This window comes from Rhamphochromis sp. 'chilingali' (genome assembly GCF_963969265.1).
Source record: "Rhamphochromis sp. 'chilingali' genome assembly, chromosome: 21".
NCBI classification, from domain to species: domain Eukaryota; kingdom Metazoa; phylum Chordata; class Actinopteri; order Cichliformes; family Cichlidae; genus Rhamphochromis; species Rhamphochromis sp. 'chilingali'.
Window position 1 is genome coordinate 24447067 of NC_137949.1, and position 20654 is coordinate 24467720.

General features: G+C 44.0%; 1 protein-coding gene across 5 annotated transcripts in view; it reads right to left on the minus strand.

Annotated features, from left to right (window-relative positions):
- meis2a (Meis homeobox 2a) overlaps positions 1–20654 on the minus strand; it is a 79789-nt gene that overhangs the window by 41380 nt on the left and 17755 nt on the right. For 4 of the 5 annotated variants that reach the window (XM_080871687.1, XM_080871689.1, XM_080871690.1 and 1 more), the window contains exon 9: positions 4542–4687. In XM_080871687.1, coding sequence (XP_080727813.1) covers positions 4542–4687 — 146 coding nt within the window. The remainder of the gene's footprint in view (positions 1–4541; positions 4688–20654) is intronic. The other variant, XM_080871688.1, reaches the window with a different exon arrangement.

Consider the following 20654-nt stretch of genomic DNA (forward strand, 5'->3'; position numbering starts at 1 on the left):
ACCCCTAAAGCCAACCCCTGCCTCTCCTTTGTTCATCCAAACTATCAACAACCTAGAGAGATGGACAAGCAAACAGATTTTTATGTTTTGCAGTCAACAAAAAGAGGCTAAAGTTACTTTGAATAATATTTTCAACGTAAAACTTTTTTGTCTGATCTATTATCAAACACAATTATTATTTTTTTTATTGAACCGCTCAGTTAAATGAAATTATAGGTAAGTCGACTATTTGTTTATTGAAAAAAAAGTACTGTGCCATGTGTATGGGAAAGAAAAAGTAGGCACCAACAAATATGGAATAAATAGCTTTTGGCAGTTCGATGTAAAAGGAGGAAGGGCTGTTTCAAACTGTTTGCAGATGTGTGTCTGCACCAGCTAAATGCTGCTTGTACTGGAACAACACACAAGGATTAGAAGGACTAGAGGAGCTTAAACAAAACTGGGGATACTACAGGGCTGACTGTTTAGTCTACTCAAACAACATGTCCTCTCTTTTTGAGGAATGGACTTGTACACTTGTTTATCGTATGGAACAAACATCCGTTGCCAGGTTTGGACGTGCCTGCATCCATGTCTTGTGAATGACCCTAGCCGACTCTTTTATGTGCGTCTATAAAGGGTGGCAGAGAGAGTAGCTCCCATAGGAGGGCTCGACCTGACGATGACACCCTGTCGTCATGGAGACTAATGCTATGTTGGGCTTGGATCGGGAGTGTGCGCATGTGTGGGTGGGGCAGGGGGGATAGCTACTGTCACTAGTGTACCTAATGATGTTTTCAGCACAATGCTCTTAACTCTAAGACGCTCCTCGCTCTGGTGAACACCTGTGTTATCTGCACTGGTATCTTTACTGTTCTCGTAGGTACATTTCACTTTTCAGTCAAAACATAGCTCATTAGTCAATACTTGTACTGGTGTTACATTTAGGATGATAAAAGCCAATTATACTAATAGCTACATTTAAATACCATCTACCCATACATAAACATTTCAGAGCTGAACATTTAGTTCTACTTCACAGTCCAAGGACTCTCTAAATGACTAAAGGATATATCACTTCCCTTTCAAGGAGCCCAGGGGACCAATACACCTGGCTTAGCAGCTTAACAGCATTTCCCAAAACACCCAGGCCAAAGGGTGGCCCAGCGCAGAACTTGAGACGCTTGATGCTCTAGTTGGCTACCTACTTGCTCGTCTGACTGACCGCTCTCCCTCTCTCCTACGATCCCTCACTCCCTTGTTTGAGTGCACACACTTAAGGAAAACTTTCAATTTGGCCCCGATTGCTCCTGAGGTTCCTTATTTATTTTCATAGGTGTTGGAGACTTTACACTAGTCAAAAAGACAAGGCCAGAGCCCAGAGAGGTATCTTTGCATCTGAGTGCTTCCTGTTTTCATTGCTAGGCCAACCCTTGTCTTTACAGGGGTTAGTAAGGGTTAGCGGGGGGTTAGCAGGGGTTGAGAAAGAAGGAAGACCAGGGGCGCCAAGGGGCTAATTGTAAAATTTAAAGTTTGCTTTTGCTGAGCACAAAAGGGCATTACTTTTGCAAAGGTAGGAAAAAACTCCCATCACTGCAATTTTACAAATCTGACACGTTCTCTGAAATCTTTCTCTAGCTACTTATCTGACTCTCTCTTCCTATCCTGAATTCTGTGGTCCATGCTTCTGAAGTGCAGCAGAACATTTTACCCCTAACAGTGAAGTTTACCTTTCTGATAACATAATCTCCCTGTAGTATTGAAAAGCTTATACCAACAGTCTGGGATTTCCCTTCCCCTAATGTGGCTGGAAGACATCCAGAACCTCATGGTGAGGGAGGGGGGGGTATTAGAGAAAAAGAGTGGGAGGGAAGATAGAAGAAGGGAGTGGAGAGACAGTCTGACCCTCTTCTGCCAGCTAACACCAGCTGATCTGTTCAACACTCTGCCAATTGCATATGGAGCATTTAAGGTTGCCAGCTCTGCAGTCAATACGCATATGGCCTCGACATGAAAGAGATCAGGGTTATCGCCGCCTTCTCTGATTGTGCAATTGTGAAGAACTGTCTCTGAGATCAATATGGTGCAAAAACTGTACTTTCCCCTTGCCTGGGAAATTGGCATACTGAGATTAGCGGTAAATATGACTTCAAGTGAGGTTACTTGCTATATATGACCGTCATGAAGGAAACAATCTTGTGAGTTCTCCCATGAGAGTGTGAGGTCAGAGTAAAGCAAGGGAGGGTGGGAGGGGAGAGGCAAAGGGCAATTTTGTTATACTGAATCTAAAAGCCAACAGTTGTTACTACTGGCCTGTGTTGTTTTTTTGTGTTTGAAGGGGGTCCTGTCCTTTTGAGCTTTTCAGAAGATGTGACAATGGCTGGATGTTGAGAACATATGTAGAGAGACCCCTGCGGCTCATGGAAGAGGAGCTCCATGCTGGCCCCTCAGTTTGAGAAAATACAAGCCCGCTCCTTTCACTCCTCACCCCTCAGTTAATGAATGCGTGAATGGCAGAATGCCGCTATAGGCCATTCAGGGGCCAAAGTCCCCAAGAATTCACCTTTGCACAAATGCATCCAGCTATGGCAAATACATTTGCTTAACAAATTAAAAGAAAGAAGAATGGTTAATGGGTGTGAGTGTGTGTGTTTGTGTGTGTGTATGTGTGTGTGAGCAAGAGAAAAAGAGCGAGAGAGTTTATGGGTGGGAGAAGTGGATGGTGAGAAGAGAAGGGGGATAATTCAATTAGCCGTCTTCCTCAGCAGAGAAATGAAGGCAGGTTAAAAGGGAGGGATTATTATTTGTACAAGACTGGCCAAGGCTTTGCACAAAAGAAACAAATAAAGATTGGATAACATCTACAAGCAGGGTTTGTGATAAAGGGGTGAGAGGGAAAGGGGAAAAAAGAGGGTCTGAATTAACCAGCGTTCTGAAAAAATGTGCCCCTCCTTTGCTCACCGCTATTTCAATTCAAATTTAAAACAATTCTAAAGATAATTGGCAGGGACTCTTCCAAAAGGTCTGTGCAGAAGCTGTATGGGGCTTTCATCAGGAAAAATGACCAATCTTGAGAGAATTTCTAGCCTTACCATAAAGCCTGTGTATATAATTTGTTATTTTGTTGTGTTTTAATGACACACAAAAAAACAGGTAATCTTAACAGTATTTGAACATTTTTCTTTCAACTAACAGTTAGTGGTACTCAAAAGTTTAATGTCTGATTGAAGCCTGGTCTGTAGCATTTGGTGAGAGGTCTCCAGTCAGAGAGCGATGGGAGCCGCGAACAGCTGTGAAGTCATTTTGATAATGATGAGAATAATAAGCGTGCAGACTGGCGTGGTGGAGCCGCTAAGGCCTGCGAGGCTCAGGGCTTTGCTGTTGCAGCTTCACTGCTCCTGAATAGATAAAAGTGATTAAAGCACTCCTGATTATCCCTGACCAATATGTAATGGATTTACAGCCCTTTCAATTAGGCTGTATTTGCTGGCTGCTTATTACTTGGGCTTTTGGTTAGGTAATCAGGGTACGGGGCTTTGAGCTGGGAGTGGGCACTGTGGTGGTGGTGGGGGCTACAGAGTGCACAAAGGGCACATGACCCTCTTAAATGTGCGGATGTTCTAAGGCTCCTTTACTTTCACATTCTCTCTCTCATTTCTTTTTTTTATTTTCCCCATCCCCCTAAACTGTCCGTCCATCCATCCCTGGAACGGGGAACCGCAGCCTCAAGCAGCTTATGTGTCCCGGCGTCGCCACCTCCTTCTGAAATCTGACCTGTGTTGCAAAATCAATACAGCCTGATGTTCTGATAATGTCCTGACATTAGAAAGGGAGAGGGGACATGTGGACCACCCCGTTTCACTAAGAAACATACTCACGGGAAAATAACGGTTGTGATTTTACAGTTTACATTTAAATTACTGTGACATTTAGACATATGATCCAAGACTCTGATCAGTCATTGTCAGAGATTTCTGACAGAATTGTACGGTAAACACTTTCCTATGGAGCTATGGAGAAGAAATAAACTAACACATGTCAATTTTATCGAGAGATAAGTAGATTAAGGTTCCCTTATTCCACAGAAAGACTGATTATGTAAAGAGGCCTTCAATTCCACATCCTACTTCTTTACACAGCTACACAGTCACAGTCGTTCTCTTTTATTCCCCAGTTGTTTTTTTTATCATGCTGCTTGTTCAGGCCAGAGCTGCAGTGCATCTCGTACTAGAATAAATGTCTTGGATTGCTGGGTCTTTTCTTTCTTTCTTTCTTTCTTTCTTTCTTTCTTTTTTTTTTTTACAGAAAGTGTGCTGAGCAGAGTAAACAGCCCAAACTGATTAGATTGACCTGGTCACTGTGTCCCTTTGACAGGTGGCTGACAAGTGAGCATCGCAGCAGCACCATCACTCTCTCCCCACTGCCTCAGTAGCTACTGTGTGACAGGTGCGTGTGAGTATGTGTCTTGAATGTGAGTGTCTCTAAATGTTTATTTGGTTTGTTGTGTGTTTTTTTTTTAAAATAATATAGACATATCTCCAAATTATAATGGTTGTGCTTACCGTGAGATGCTGGAACAGCCACGCCCTCATGATGTTTGTGGCCACCTTAGGGAAAATGCCACGCTTTTTCTGCCTCTTCTTATCCTTGTCTGGATCATCGTCATCCCCTGTGCCAGGCGATGCAACGCTGTTGTCTAAGCCATCTCCTGGACAGAAACCAAACCCAGGGTTAAATAACATCCCCGACCACACCACAGGCTCAGAATACAATAGCAAAAAAAATGGAACAGAGGTATACAGTCAAAGCTGAGTTTAAGGCTCATGAAAGATGGATAAAAGGACAAATACCACAGATAACTTTGAAAGAACTGGAAAGTGCTGCACTAAGGCCAAACGAATTTCCACAGCAAAGCCAGTGTTGTGTAGTGAATATATGGAGGTAGGGGGATTTAGATGGCCTTAGACGAAGGGCTGTACAGAGACTGAGAGGTTTACATGGAAGCCTCGCAGAGCTGCTCTATACCCCAGAGCACGGGAGGGGAATAGGGGTTAATGACTCTAATGTTATGGTTGGACGCTGAAACACTGGGTTCCTCATTCCATTTTTACAGTAGGAGGAGATGGAAAGAAAAAAAATGGACACAGAGCCTTCAAGTACAGAAGAGACATGGACTCATGTCATTAATTCAATTAAATTTGCATGCTTGACATAATGTAGAGCATTTTTTCCCATCTTTTGATGAGGGCCAAAGGGGACAGGATGGAGTTATGCAGATATGTACTGTAACACACAGAAATTCATGAATTTAGGACATCCAGTTAAAGTGCGTGGAAGTAAATGTTATTTGGGGTGGTTCATTGTTGCACTTCGATGCACATAATGGACTCTTCATCGGCTTCCCGAAACCCTGAACAACCCCACCCCCAAGCTTCCGCCACGAGATTAGCATGACCGGCCAGCGGCGGCTTTGCCTGCATTAATGTCCATCAGCGTTTGATTTCACAAGGGAAGCGTGCACATACCCGGGCACGATTTCTCCTTTAAATTGAAGTTTCCATCTTTGTCCCTTGCCTTTTCCTTGTTCGTCTTCCTCGGCATTAATTGTGCATTAGCAAAAATGATTTACTTTTAACAGTCATAGTTATTTTTTCTTGCCCCCGGGCACAAATGCCTTGAAAGCCTTCCTTGAGGGCATCTAAATTATGTATCTGAAAAACTCCTCCACTAAGGAAGAGAAGGACCCTGACATTCTCAAAATTCAGACTCATATGTCCTCCTGTTTTTGGAGAGGCATCAATCACAGCCACCTATACAAGCCTTAATCTCGCATAAATATTTGAACTAATAACATTAAAAAGGGGGAAAGAAAAAGGATCCGACTAGTGGCGTAATCTAATGCAAAATAAATGAAGAATACAAGGACAGCGGGGGCCCGCACTAACTACTTTTCCCAGTTTTTTTTCTTCCCCTTGTTTTTGCCTCTCTTTTTCTTCTCTGTCTTGCACAGTGTTTTCCTTCCAGATCATTAGTGGAGAGCCACACGAAAGAGGAAAACAGAGAAGTGCCGACTTTGCGCTCCCTGTGTGAAGTTAAAGAAGCAACAGTCCTTCTGAAGGACACATGGGAACGGGGACACAGGCTAGGGGTGTTGTAATTGTAGAATGGGCATTCATTAGTGGCAAATGCCATAAATCCCAGACTAAGTACGAATCCTTGTTCAGGAAAGCTTAAAACAATAAACTTTGGTCTGGCCATAGCCCTACCCTGACTGTGAGGGGCTTCCTGAGAAATGTGACCCAGACGGAAGCTAAGTCTAACTCCCTGAGTTTGCTTCCAAACTTCAATAAAAACACAACTAGTGAGCTGTGAATTTTAACCAACTCCCTTTTGTTTCACTGCTTTTGAGCTTCACTGAATAATGTTGATACACAGTTTGCTGTTTGTTTGTATGCCGCTAGGTTTTGTGTTGATTTTCGAGGTACTCTCCAAATCCCTCTCCTGCTGTGAGCAGTCAGGCTCATCCAATAGAACCACACAGTGGCCAAAAGGCTGGCAGATTAATTTTATTGACGTTTCCATTTTCACTGCAATGCGATAGCCTCCCCCCCGGCCAGGGCCAGAGCGACCCGTGCGTATTTACAGACTGACCTGTCACTTCATTACCCAGCATGCTCGCTGCCTCCTGCCCTAGCCCGCAAGGATGAAACCAGACTCCGGTGCTTTTCAGCTCCTCTCTCTCTTACATGTGCACGGATGCTGACATGTGTCCACAGATCAGGCATGTGGCATTCGAGCATTCATTCTGTGTACAGTTTAAATACAAACTGTGTACAGCTTTTGTATGACTTCAAATATGTGAAAATGTGCACACAGTAAATAAAGAATAAAGAAAAATCAAATGTGGACAGAACATGAAAAGAAAGAGCAAAGAAAGAAGAGAAACAAGAAGACGCAAGAAAAAAAAGGAGTAGAAATAGAATAAAGAAGATCCAACTTGCACAACCTCATTACATCTAAAGGAGGGCTGGTGCTTTGCATCCACCCCCACTCCTTTCTTATGAGCGAGAGAAGGAACGCTGCAGGGCAAATTGTCCCAAACGCTAATGGCTTCTGACTGTTCCCTGGCAACTCTGCCATTCTAACCTGTGTGGATGTGCACTCTGAAAAAAAAATCAGGAAAGAAAAAAAAAGTGCAGAGCAGGGGGATGAGTGTCCCATCATCTGGCCATGTGACACAGATGGGGGTTGGCTATTAGGAGGCAGTCGAAAGGCCTAGGGGAGCTGAGGTGCTGGAGTGTAGCCCCAGGCACTTTTGGAAAAGCAGCGCCCTTGGAGACAGAAAAAAGACAGCCCCCCCCCCCCCCCCCCCCCTCTCTCTCTCTCTCTCCCACTCTCTCTCTGTCTTCCCTCAACCTTTCCTCCTCCCTCCTTTTCCCTCGCTCACGCTATCAAGATCTTGACTTAAAGTGTCTGCAATGAAAGTTTCTGTGCAGATTTTCAGATGCACGCAAGTGGAGAAGGTGTAATCAGGCAAGATGGAAGACAATGACCGGACGCGATCAGGGCGAGAGAGTGAATGAGTGAGCGCACTAGCAAACAAACAAGCACAAGTCCAAAGCACATTACGCTCGCACACATTCCCTCTCTCATCACCAGTGGGTGGTTATTAAAAATGCATTCAGATATATCTCCTTGTGAGTAAATTGGTCTCAGGGCTGAGCTCATTAACGGGTCGGGATAGGACTGTAAACACACTGCAACTTGGCTTATCTAATGCTGGCACATTCAGGGTCACTTCAGGATTTCTTGCATCGAAAATTGTAAAGTACAAAGTGTCCTACAGTCTCTGCTTAGAATAGGGCAGACTTCAGTGGACTTTTAATGACTTTAGAGCAAAAGTTGTATTGTGTCTAGTAGGTATCCTGCCCCTTAGGGACCCACTAAGGTCGAGTCTGTCTTGTGTATATGACCATGAGTAACATATACTGCAGCTATCAGTATAACAAGAATGCCCTCCCTCTGCTGCTTTGCCGTTTTCATATGCGTGAATAAATAATGACTTGTCAATAGCTGGAAAACACATTCAAATCCAGCCATGTTTAGTTATCACATAACACTCCAGAGTGGTCCATATACCATTAATAATAATACCGTGGAGCCTCTAGACAAGCTTTAGATGTTGTGTGTGTGTATCATTGTAAAGGCTGTGCAGTGATTTTGCACTAGGAAGTCTGGGCGTTTATTTCAGGGTAATGAAGCAAGAGTGTAGAAGCAGTGGCTTATGGAAGCTGTGGTTAAAGTGACTAATTACAACAGACCCCCCACGCCCCCTGTCAGCCCAAACTAGTGAAGCGTGTTCACCCAAGCTCACCCAAAAAAAGGGGGGGAAGAGAAAAACTCATGAGGAGAGTTAGATGGAAAGAGGAGCAGATGGATACCAGAAGCTTGGAGTTTTGCTGCTTTAGGAGCTTCGCTGGTCTTAGCACACCATAGTGACCGGGCCCTACACCTCTCCCTCCAACACCCTCCTATTACCATCACCTCTATCCATGCAGGCTTGGCCGCAGAGAATGAAGTGAAAAGAAGAAGGGGGATTTAGAGCCTCCCTTTTCCCCCTTTTTCTCCTCAACTTTTCAGCCAACATAAGCGGCGTTTAGCACATTCAGTCCCCCAAATGGCAGCGAATGAGAGAAGCAGTGGGGGCTCCTCTTTTGTCCGTCTGGTTACCCCTTTTATTTACTCTGGATTTACGGAGGGGTCTTTGCTGGCTCTGGGACCACATGCTCTTGACGCACACACAATCTCTCACATAGGCACATACACAAACACATAGAAGCTCTATTCACACTAGTGGAATGGCTATTTCTCTGCTTCTCTGTGCCGACTAGGGATTACAGATCATCTTGCTATAACTGCAAGCTAGCAATATGGTTTACATTCATGTGAAACACAACGCAAGTGCTAACAAGTAAAACACGATTGCCATACCGGTTAAACACACACACTCAAACTTCCAACTTTTAGATAAAAGTAAAGCATCTGTGAATTTGTGTCTTCATGTGACCACACACCACAGACGCCATATGGTTTACTGCACTCATTCAGATCCATACAGTAGATGAGGGCTCTAAACTGAACTGTTTTAGTGTGGCTGCACCACTGCAGCCAGTGTTTTACGCTGATTATTTCCTGATCTGTGCTTAAACAAGCAGCAGCCCTTGCACTGGACCATAAAACAACAGCTTAGTAAACAGCAAGCATGCTGACAAATTGGTAGCGCTCAGGCCGGAGTCATTAACAGCCTTAAAACCTGTCAGAGCAATTACAACAAACTCTCTCCTTCAGCAAGTCCCCCTGCCAAACTCAGATGTCACCATCCGCCTCCTCTTTACCACCCCCCGTTACTGCCAGGACACTGGCTAAAGGTGAATTAGAAAGCACTACCATTTTTCCCCTCTCTTCTTCTCCAACAGCCATGACACCCCAGAGAAATGAGGACAAACCTCCATCTCAAACACAGCTGTATCTGCATCCTGGGGGCTACAACTGAGTGGTTCTTTTTGCATGAGAAATAATGTGTAGTTGTCTCCCCTGAAAAACACATCATTAAGTGTTCCCTTAAATGAAGTGGAATAAGAGCTTCTAATTAGATGTTTTTTTTTTCTATGTGTGGGGAAGCGAGGCAGTCAGGCAGTAAGAAAGGCATGGAGAGAAGGAAGGAGGGAGGTGGGGGCGGGAGGAGGGATGTCAGGGAGCGGTTGCTCAACAACTCCTGTACCTCTTCCCCTCCCTCCCATCTCTGCCCCCTTCTCTAAGCCCCCTAACACTGCCATCAGGCAGATATCTCTCTGTCATCCCTGGAATGCTGGAGATAACTATCGCCTCTCCACCGATAGAAGGACTCTCTCCTCTCATAGGCAGAGAGTTGACCCTACTCTGCACATCCCTACCATAGAGGGTGAAGGCTGAAAGGGGGGGGGGGGGTAGGTTGGGAGGTAAAACTTGTTTTTAAAAGCCAGTTAGACTATTTTACCTTTTAACCCAAAATATGGGCTGTAGCAAAGCCATTCCAAAGCCTTTTCAGCCTTACTTCTGTAGCCAAGGAATCATAGTTTGTCCAGAAGCAAGAGGTAGGAGGTGGGCCAAGCTGCCTGATTACAGCTTTTTTTTTTTTGTCTATATTCGCTGCTTCCAACAGTTTTTTATCATTTCATAAAATTCCAATCTGTTGAGAATGTACAATACAACCTGATACCTGCAACAACAATTAACTTTTTCCCTCATAAACCGGGACTGAGAATCATACAAACAAATTAGGCCTCCCTCCTAAACTCTTCAAGTTCTCTGCATATTTATGTCTATATGAACACACAGCAAACATGCTGCCTTTACATAGATGTGAGTTATATATAAAAGAACGCATGTCAGCTGCGACGAGGCTCTGCCATCCAAATGGGGCTTTGAGGAGGAAAAAAGATCCGAAGAAAAGAGATGGAATAAAGATGTATAAAAGAAAGGAGGCAGGCTGTTGCAGATGTCAAGACCCAATTTGCATGAATGGCAAAGGGCTAAATTGCAGGGGATGGGGGGGATCTACCCTCCACCCCCTCACCCTGCTTTTTTTTGGGGGGGGGACTAAAAGGGAGTTGTGATGCCCATGACTGCCCCTCACTCAGCAGACAGGGATCAGTGGCTAATGAAGGGCTTTGGGCCTCCACCAGATATTTCACACTCTCTGCTTCTCTGACAACTCCACCCTGCTCCCCCCTGCACTCTAACACTGCAGAAGAAACTGCTGCTGCTCTTCCCTTACATTCTGACTTGAATGGGGCTAATTGGTCTCACAGGTAATCTCGGTTCATCACTCGTTTCTTCATAAACAAATTTACAAACCTGCCACTGCATGAGTCCAATTCTCGCTTATGTCTAACCAGACTGCTTCTGTCTTATCTTCTTCTCTTATTATGATACACTGAAGCTATTGTTAGTCTTGGGATTGTATATATTGACAGTGCTCAATAATTTATCATTTATACAATAGGATGCACCCAGAGAAGCATACCTGCATCTCAAGATTTGATGCAGCATTAAATATTAAAGAAGAAGTGTTTACCAAAAGTAATTAGGGTACAGTGAATAGAAACAAACATGAACAGTAGTAAAATGAGGTGCCCTCACACATATGCTTCCTAAAAAAATTACTAACTTGCTCTATTTTGGAATTAAAAAAATTTAAAAGCAGGGGAAAAAATGAGAAAGAGCAAAATGAAAAAAGGAGGTGGAGACAGTGCCGATACTTCATATGGCTCTATCTGCTAGTAAAGAGTAAATGAGTAAATGCTAGTAAATAGATTTCTAATCCCCTCTAGGAACTATTGTATATCAAAGTCTTCTACATAAACCGCAAAGAGCAGCTGTATGCTGGTTGCCAATTTAACTGAGTGTTTTTCTTTCTTCCTTTCTTTTTGTTTTTCATTCAGAGCAGCTTACATCGTTTCAGGCAATGCATGATAACAGCATAAGCAATGATTCTCTACCCTCAATTACAACTTAAAACCAAACAGACTTGCTGTTTTTAAGCTGAAGAGGAGGTCAAGTCCTTGCCACACCTGATGGACAGTGGCATCAAAGAGTTCAACAAAGATTGGGGGGGGGGGGCTTGTCTATATAGAGCTGGGGGTGGGGATGGAGGGTGGAGGGGTTGGTAGAGTAAATGAATTAAAAGGTTTATAAATCAACAAGTCAACCATCAGATTGCAGCCTCTGCTCAGCAGCCCTCTCATCAGCCAAATGCCAAGTTTTTTTTTCTTTCCTCCTCGCTCTCTTTTTTTTTCCACACAAATGTCCTGGAGGCAGGGAACAAAGCGAGCAGAACTGATTACTGCACTGTTGCTCCGCTCCGACAGTCTAAACTCTGTTTGGCTTCCTAATGAGCTCACTAAAAACCCAATTCATCACCCATAACCCCTTCTCAACCTGCCTTGAAATCTCCCATTATGGGGAGTCAAGGACAGTCCGTTTACAGGCTTTGGACCAGGGTCAAGGGCTGCGATGGGTGGATGTCAGTGGCAGCGACGGCAGAGCTGCCAAGATTATTTTGAAACAGGGGATACTTCCTGCATGGCTCCTCTTTCCATACACCATTCATTTCATTCTAATTCACCTTCTCCTTTGATTTTTATTCTAATGTTATACACCAAAAATATATTTTTTTAAATATACAACAAGAATGTGGTATGCTGTTTTTCAAGTCTTACACCAACTTCTCCCATCTCTTATTCCCCCCTCCCCATTTCACAATACCAGTGGTGTCTCAGTCTTAGTAGAGGAATGTCCGGCTTGATGGCTGCAACAGCGGGAATGTCCCGTTCTAGTCGGCTTTCGCACCAGAGATTTCAAATTTAATACCCTTTCGTCCCATCCCTGCAAAGACAGGAATTTGGTGGGAAGGGAATGTAGTGGGGTAGGGGTGGGGGTATAAAAGAGTGCAATACAGTCAGTGTATTAAGGGCAGGGAGAAAGGAGTGAGATGAATATTGTAGGTAAATGACAAAGAGCTGAGAAGGTAAGGAACGGGGTAATAAGGAAGCATTTTGGTTGGAAGGAGGGGTCAGAAAGAGAAAGGTGGAGGAGGAGGAGAGCAGCACAGGGCTGGGGTAAACTCCCACAGTTCCTCATTACATGGAGCTGAAATGATCCTCCTGACACCTGAGCTGTAACCAAGAGATTACAGAATTGATGAATCCTTGGTTTAAAATGCAGCTGTTTTATTCTGCTTTAGTAATTAATTCTTTTTCCGATAGTATATTGATTAAGCGTAGCCCCTGATAAAGTTCAAACCGAGAGAGATCCCTCCAGGGTTTTGGGTTGGCCTGCTCTAGAGAGCCAATGAAAACTTCCTCCCTTCACCTGCATCTCTCTTTCTGTCAGAGCAGTTTACCCTCATAAATTAGTCAGATCTTTGTGGAGTGAAGATCTCGCTAAGTTGATACTTGCTTTGTCTGCCTCTTGCTGATACTTCACTCTTGTTATTATCCAATCACACCAACACAAATGCAGATGCCCTTACAGACAAGTATATATTACACAGCTCACCAAAACGTTAATTTGAGAGTTATCTTGTGCCGTACTGAGAGACAACACCTGTCTATTGATTACTTAGGTTCATTTGCCCTCCTTCCTTGGCTCTCACTCTCACCGAGCGAGGCACTCGTGGCATACTGAATGTAAGTATTTTTTTGTTTTGTTTTTCACTTTTTCGTTTTTTCACAAAACTACTCTTTCATTTTTTTTTTTCATCGCTGCATTTTCCATACAGCTGTGAGTGAGAGTGTGATCAACAGAGGGTAGAACGGATCTCTCCGGGGAGTCAACTAGCAGAGAAATCAGATACAGCTTTACAAGAGACTCAGCCGCTCATGTCTTGTCAAGACCCCTCACCTAACGGCTTCTTTACAAGTCAATAACCAGGGCCTAGTGTCCTCCACTGGGCCTTGGCACACATTCACCTCATCCTATAGGAAGCAAAGGTGGGGAGGGGGAGGGGGGTAGTTTCAGAGCCTTTTTTTATTCTTTATTTTTTGCAAATTTTATATGAATAATGCTAGATTTTCAATTTGAAACTCATACAGACAGATGCTGTGGTGGAACATAAAATATAGACCCCCTCCCCCCAGACAACGGCGTAATAAATAGTGACAAATAATTGGTGATCTCACGAAAAAAGAACAGACAGAATCCTTTTTTTTAATATTAAGAACTAATGAATGACTGAATGAATTATGTAGGGAGGAGGGAAAGATAATTAGAAAATGGAAGTAGTGCTTAATACATTTACAGACTATTTCCTTTTGTTAATGGGACCGCAGCACGCGCAGAGAGGGTTTTGACGAGGCTAGTACTGACTGTCCGCCCTGCTCCTTAAGGTAAATCCAGCAGGTCATTTCATTAAGGCCCAATTCCATGGCGCTAATTTTGATTTTAGGGGCTTGACAGCTGTTGGAAGTGGAAATTGCGATGGTACGATGGTTGAGAGAGGAGCCTATTACGGCAGTGAAAAATACAAATTGCAAAGCCACTTCAAATTGGTGCCAATCTGCAACGCTGACCCACCAAAAGTCGCACTTCATCACAGTCTACGTGATGTTAGCTGCGTGTAAAGACAGAATAAGAGCCAATTACTGTTTTTTTTAAGAAACCCCCCCCCCCCCCCCGAGAAAACAAACAAACAAACAAACAAAAAAAACCCAACCTACATATACTTTTCAACAGTAATGTTTTCCTTTGTTCAGTAATAGTAATAAGAAAGGCATCAACATATGTATTTATTGAATGTGTGTCCCACAATTTTGACATATAGGAACTGTCACAAACTATAGCTGCAGGAATTACTGAAATGAACTACTATCACAATTATTGCTGATTCAGCAGTTTCATAAAGGTAGGGTTGTACTACAGTGTTTACGCGCTTTCTATTTTCCTTGAAGCTCAGTGCATACTTTTTGTTTACCTATCAATTCTCCCTCACATAGCATGGTCAACAGATGGACGTGACACATGCTTTGAGCTCCTAATTGCCTTGCCTCATCAGAGCTCCAGAAGGAAGGAAAAAAGCTCTTCGTCTGATGCTATTAATTAGCAGTGTTCTATAGCTCTCAGCTTTTTGAAGCTCTCCATCTCCTTTTGTTTTGCACTCTTTTTTTCTTTTCTTCTTCTTTTTTTTGTGGGGCCTCGCTATTGACTTTTCAATTTTCCCCTCACATCCACCCACTGCAATAGCAGTAGCGCCAGTGCTTCTAGTGTGGTAGCCAACCCAACAATACCCCCAAGCCTACTCTCCGAGACACTGGCTGGGGAGCCCTGAGAGCCGGGCCAGGCCTACAGCTCCCACCAGCCCACCACTCACTCCCCATGAGACCAAAATCAAAGAGAGAGGCCCTTAAAATATAACCATGGGTATAATGAGGGTGCTCCAAAGAACAATAAGCATATACACCAAAGGAAAAATGAGAGTAGGAGTACAAAAGAAAGATGGAGAAAACTATAGGAATGTTGGCTCGCAAGTGTTCTTGAGAAGTGAACAGCATTGAGAGGATGAGGGGGGGAAAACACAACGCGATAGTGTGCTGTTGGAGAGAGGGCAAAGGGCCACAGCCAGTGGTGATGGTAGCCGGGGCCACGCATCTATCCAACCATGTATCTGAACCCGAAACAACAAGGGGGTTTGCCGCATGCCTCTGGAGCCGAAGGGAGCCAAAGGGAGCACGACTAATTTCTGCACAACAATAGGGCTGGATGAGCGCCCACACAATGGCAGGTGCTTTGAATAGCAGCAGGGCCCTTGCAGCGGGGATCTTCTCCTCTCTCACTCCGAGGGCTTGGGCTCTGGCTTGTGTAACCTTTCATTTTCAACCAGGCTTCCTTTTGACTCATAAAGGATGAAAATGATCTCATGGGGGGCCAAAGGAGTAAGAGACAGCCAGGCCTGTGAGGCACTATTCAGACCAAGTCCATCTGTGTTTTCTCTAACATCTTCTCTGCCTCTTGTTTCTTTCCCTCCCTCTCTTTCTCGTATTCAGTTCCTTTTTTTTCCAGCATCCATCGCTTCCTTACTTGTTAACTTGCCTCAATATAAATCACACTTTTTTTCTGCCTCATTTTCTTTCTTATTGACTGTATGTTGGGTTGTTCTTTTTCTGTGGTGGTTGTGTTTGTTGTGCTGCTCCTGGGCTGTCCTGTAGGCCAAGATGCAGTGGAAAAGGCAGTTTTCCCCCCACCTTAAGAGCATTTTTTCCAAGGTCACAAGGTCAGGCTTCACAGATGTCTCCTGCAGACACTCAGTTGTCTACGGACTGTATCCCTGGGAGTAAGCATTTGTGCTAAACAATGCAGCTTTCCCTTCACTTTGGAAAATATTACAGTTCTTTCCTTTTTGTCTTGCTTTTTCTTGCCTTTCTTGTTTTCATTGTTGTATTTTTGAATGAAGCACCAAAGTGAGTGCAATTTTTTCCAAGGTGGGGGTTTCTGTCTCGAGATAATGAACCAAAGCACTGGTTATCACAAGATAGTGGTGTTTTCTTGCTGCTTTCATTCCTTTAAATACTCCCCGTCTCCCTAAGTTTCCTCCAATTGTTCTAATGGGGCCTTAGTCATCCTTGCCTGATGGCAGAGGGAAAGATGCTTTTAAAAGTCTTTTTCTTCTCTTCGTATGTGTTGCCAGGAGAGAAAAATGAAAACATGTAGTAACTGTCCTAAAATCCACACCGATAGACAGATACAAAAAAACCCCTTGAGTAAGCAGGGTTGAAGGCAAACAAAGAGAAACCCTAAATGAACAGAATGACAATATTTGAACTAGAACATCTCTGTGTAGCCTCAATCTTGCAAGAAAAAAAAGAAAATTCCTGAGCTAAACAGCTTTCATTAAAGTCAAATCAGCTTGTGCTTTTTTTAGGGGGTGGAGCGTGACACTGGTAAAAGGGAAGCGATTGCACCATTTACCATGCAAGTTCTGCCTCAGAACATGGAAATGTGTGTAATTGGAACAACATTTTAAAAATACAGGCACTGAGCTATCCTTGAATATCTCACTCCTTTTCATCTCGCTTTCCCTTGTTCCTTTTTCTGTTCCTTCATTTGATATGGTGTTCTTGCTTCCCCCTCCAAACATCTCCTCTGTATTCTGCAAATTGATAACCCTCTAAATGAATTATGGTAAATGCATAATGAAGGTTTTCTCAGCTTCAGCCCTGCAGCCAGCCAGGATGGAGCATCTCGTTTGGCATGTTTGATTCGTTTTGTTGCGCATTTAGCCCCAGTGTTCCTTCGGAGTGTTCACTGCTTGGGGCATGTAAATAAGAAATTATCCTTGCTGACTAACATGGCTAATACCTCCTCTGGGGTAATCAAAAATTATTAGACGCTTGCTTCCAATAAACATTAGGGCTCATGGCACTAACCACTGTCAAATCACTCACCTCCGCCTGCTCCCCAATAGCCATAAAATGGGTGAACAAAAGTGATCAGGTGTGGAAAAAGCACCCTGGCTACACGGAAACTGAGAGACCGCAGGACTGCTATTATGCCTAAAAAAGCAGCCCTTGGCTTTAAGAGTCATTAAAGCATGTACTAGAGTGGGAATCAGACTAGAAAATGAGCTTATCTTGCATAAAGCCCTCAAAAGCTTTGCATAAACGTGAAAGATGTGTGCGTGAAAATCAGCAGCAGAGAGGAAGAACTCGGATTGTAACACACTTCCTTTATCATCCTCCCACTCTTTTGGATGGTGGCAGCATGGTTAAAGCACTACCTGTAGGGTATAGCTGCTTTGCTCGGTTCCAAATATGCTTTAGTGTCTAAACCCTGGTTTACGCAAGAGAAAAAAAACCACACAGCAAGTGAACAAGCTTTAGCTAGCCTTGCTAAGCCACTCTACTCAACCATGTGCTGTCTTTTGGAGGGACCTTTGCTGTGATGTGCAGTTTTGACATCAGGGGAGGAGAACTGGGAGGGTGGGGGTGGTGAAAGAGATTAAAGAGCCAAGGGAGGCAGAAGAAAGAAATGAAAGTAAAAGAGTGCAAGGCCCATTGGTCAAACACAAAGGGGAAGAGAGGGAAAGGACATTTGAAGTTGGGGTTAAACTCCAAATAAGCACACCTTAAACTGGCTCATGTAAGCTAGCAGTCAAGGTTTTTGGAGTTTCCCTGCAGGTGTGCCTTTGACAGACTTGGCCCCCATAACCTCTCTCTGATCTAGAACGGGGCCTGGGGTTGGACACAGAAACTAGTGGCATCTTGCTGTCTCTCTCTCTCTCTCTCTCTCTCACACACACACACACACACACACACACACACACACACACACACACACACACACACACACACACACACACACATGCTTACATTCTCTATAAACACACACGCACACACCAACACACCGCCAGACAAGGGGAAAACAAATCTGGTGAGGACTAAAGCAATTGGATTATCACCTCTTAAGGGTGACTTCTTGGCTGACCCCCTTCAGGCTAGCCTGCTGAAACAAGACTGAAAATTTCCTGGGAAAACACTCTCTCCCTTTAAAGAAACGAAGCACTGTCGTCCTCGTGAAAATGCAGCAGTGGCAGCATTAATGGACATGGAAATGCCCTTTGGGGCATGCGCTCAAATCCCTTTTAGCCATATTACATCAGACCCCTGTGCACTTCTCATCATCACCACATGCGCTGGTGTAATCAGCAATGGAACAAGGGTGTGTAAACCCACTGTATAATGAACTGATACAACAGCATTGCACTGTCTTTGTTTTTGCCTAAAGCCTTTGGGTAAAAGAATTTAAAAGCCACTCCCCTCCTTTTACTGGAGTTCAATCCTGATTACTTCCCTGCAACACCGTTTCCTCTGTGCTTTTTAGCTATGCTCAGCTCACTCCCAGTTAAGCTGGCCTTCATCTACTTCTCAGAGAAACAGAGGAAAAGAAAGAGAGAAAGAAAAATCTCCCCCAAGTTTCCCCTTAATGGCGTGAAACAGAAATTCTCCTCAGCTGCTGTCAGAATAATCTGGATAATTTTTTCCCTATGTTCTCCAAACATTAGTTTGCACATTAGGCTGACACAGTAAAGACGTTTTTCCTGTGGCGTAGGCTCAGTACCTGGCCAGGTTGGGCTGGGCCAAGTCACACCAGAGGCCTGTTTGTGATTATGGATCAGAGTGAAAGGAGCCAGCACAGTACTGAGGCAGAGGTCAGTGGATAGAGGGGAAAAACCAGAAGGAGAAAAGAGATGCTAAGAGAAAAAGGGAGCGTGGATGGAAGACCAAGAGGTGGTGATGGTGGTAATACTGTGGGAAGCCTATGTTACTGGAAACTGGCTGTATTGACAGTTTTTATTCTTTTACATTACCTTTTTTTCCAGTCTTTTAAGCTATAGCACAGGGTCAGAAGAAAGACAGAGAAACCCAAAAAAAAAAAGAACGAAGAGAGAGCGGAAGGGAGGAAGGAAAGTGGGAGCTGAGGGAGCTGATCATTCTCTTTAATCACATTTTGGATGAGGGCCAGGTAGTCTGCGGAACTGAGAGCGAGACAGAGAAGGGTGAGTGAGGAGAGGAGTACGAGCGAGTCAGTAAGTGAGGGAGGGGGTGGGAGAAAGAGAAGAGGAGAGAGATGGAGGAACAAATGGAAAGAAAGGGGGAGAGAGAGGATGGGAAAGGGACTTATGGAGAGAGGGGATGAGCCTGAGAGCAGAGACCCTTGAAACAGCTTGAAGTGCAGCAGTGCTTAGGCAAGTGTGCACATATGCCCGCACATTCTATGTCTATGTGTGTGTTTGTGTGCAAGAGAGAGTGACAGCCATTCCCGTAAATGCCCGCGAATGCTGAATCCAGCAAGAATCTGGTGTTAGAGCCGAGGCTAGGAGAGATCCATTTTAAAACTATGTGCATTAACTATACTTTTCCCCATGGATTAAGCACTCCACATGAATAATTTAGTCTCTTTTATGCTAATGGGATCATGAAAGTATCCCCTCTGTACCATGTTTTCTCCCCCCGCACAGCAACACTTCTCAGCTTTCAACAATGGCCCTGCCCCTTCCCAACAAACCATCAGACAGACATGTTGCACTCTTTCCATAACAGACACCTGACTAACATGTGACTGACATGCAGTGGCATGGCTAAAGCTGAGCACCATAGCTCATTGAGAAACATTGTAGCATTGTTTGTTTTGTCATTAAGCAAGTATACCATTGGTTTATGTTAAGTGCGGGCTACTGACTGAGATATAGCAAGCTGTATGCGCGTCATGGCTGCACATACTCATGTTTAAGTTATCTCCCTGCTGATCTGGTTTTGTAAATGGCCACAGAGCCATATTACTCTTAAACTTTCTTTGCTTTTTCTGTGGTTCTCTGTTTTCTTTTGAGAGAGGAAGTGGACATATCCTGTGTGTTTATGTGCCTTTTCAGCCCTTTTTGTTCAGCCTCTGCCATCGCACACTAAAAAACACCCATGCGCACATGCGAAAACCTTGTTGCTTCAGTATTGTGTTGTGGTGAGGTGGGGGCAACTGTGTAAAAGATTATCAGTGCTCCAACAGCTGGGAGTGAGAGCCATGAAACAGCAGGGCTTGGGCCTGCATTATTGTTTATCTGTTGTTTATGGGCCAGTGTTCAGCTTTAATTACTACACTAAATTAAACTCTAACAGGCACTTAGAAGAAACCAGCTAACACATGCACATGCATACAACCTCCACCCCCCAACCAAATACACACACATGCAAATTATGCATTGTAAATACACAGACACACCTCAACGATCACTCCAGAGCTGGAGTATACGCTACTAAAATGCAACAAGGTTTCCATCTTGTGTTTACCAAAGATTGCTGTGTTTTTTTCTAATGTGATTACATGTTCTTTCTTTTTCTACCTGCACATTTGCATCTTCTTGAGCCCTGAGAAATACTGTATTTAAAAAAAGCAAAGCCAAAGGTCTGGAAACTATAAGATCCAACAGGGCTTGTTCATGCTGGGACACAAGGAGCTGAGTCCCCAACAGAAATGACCTCTTTCTAGTGAGCTCAACCACAAAGACCTTGCTGATTGGGGCCCCTAGCCAGGGCCAAAGGAACTCACCACACTCCCTACGCATACACATATACACACACAAACACAAT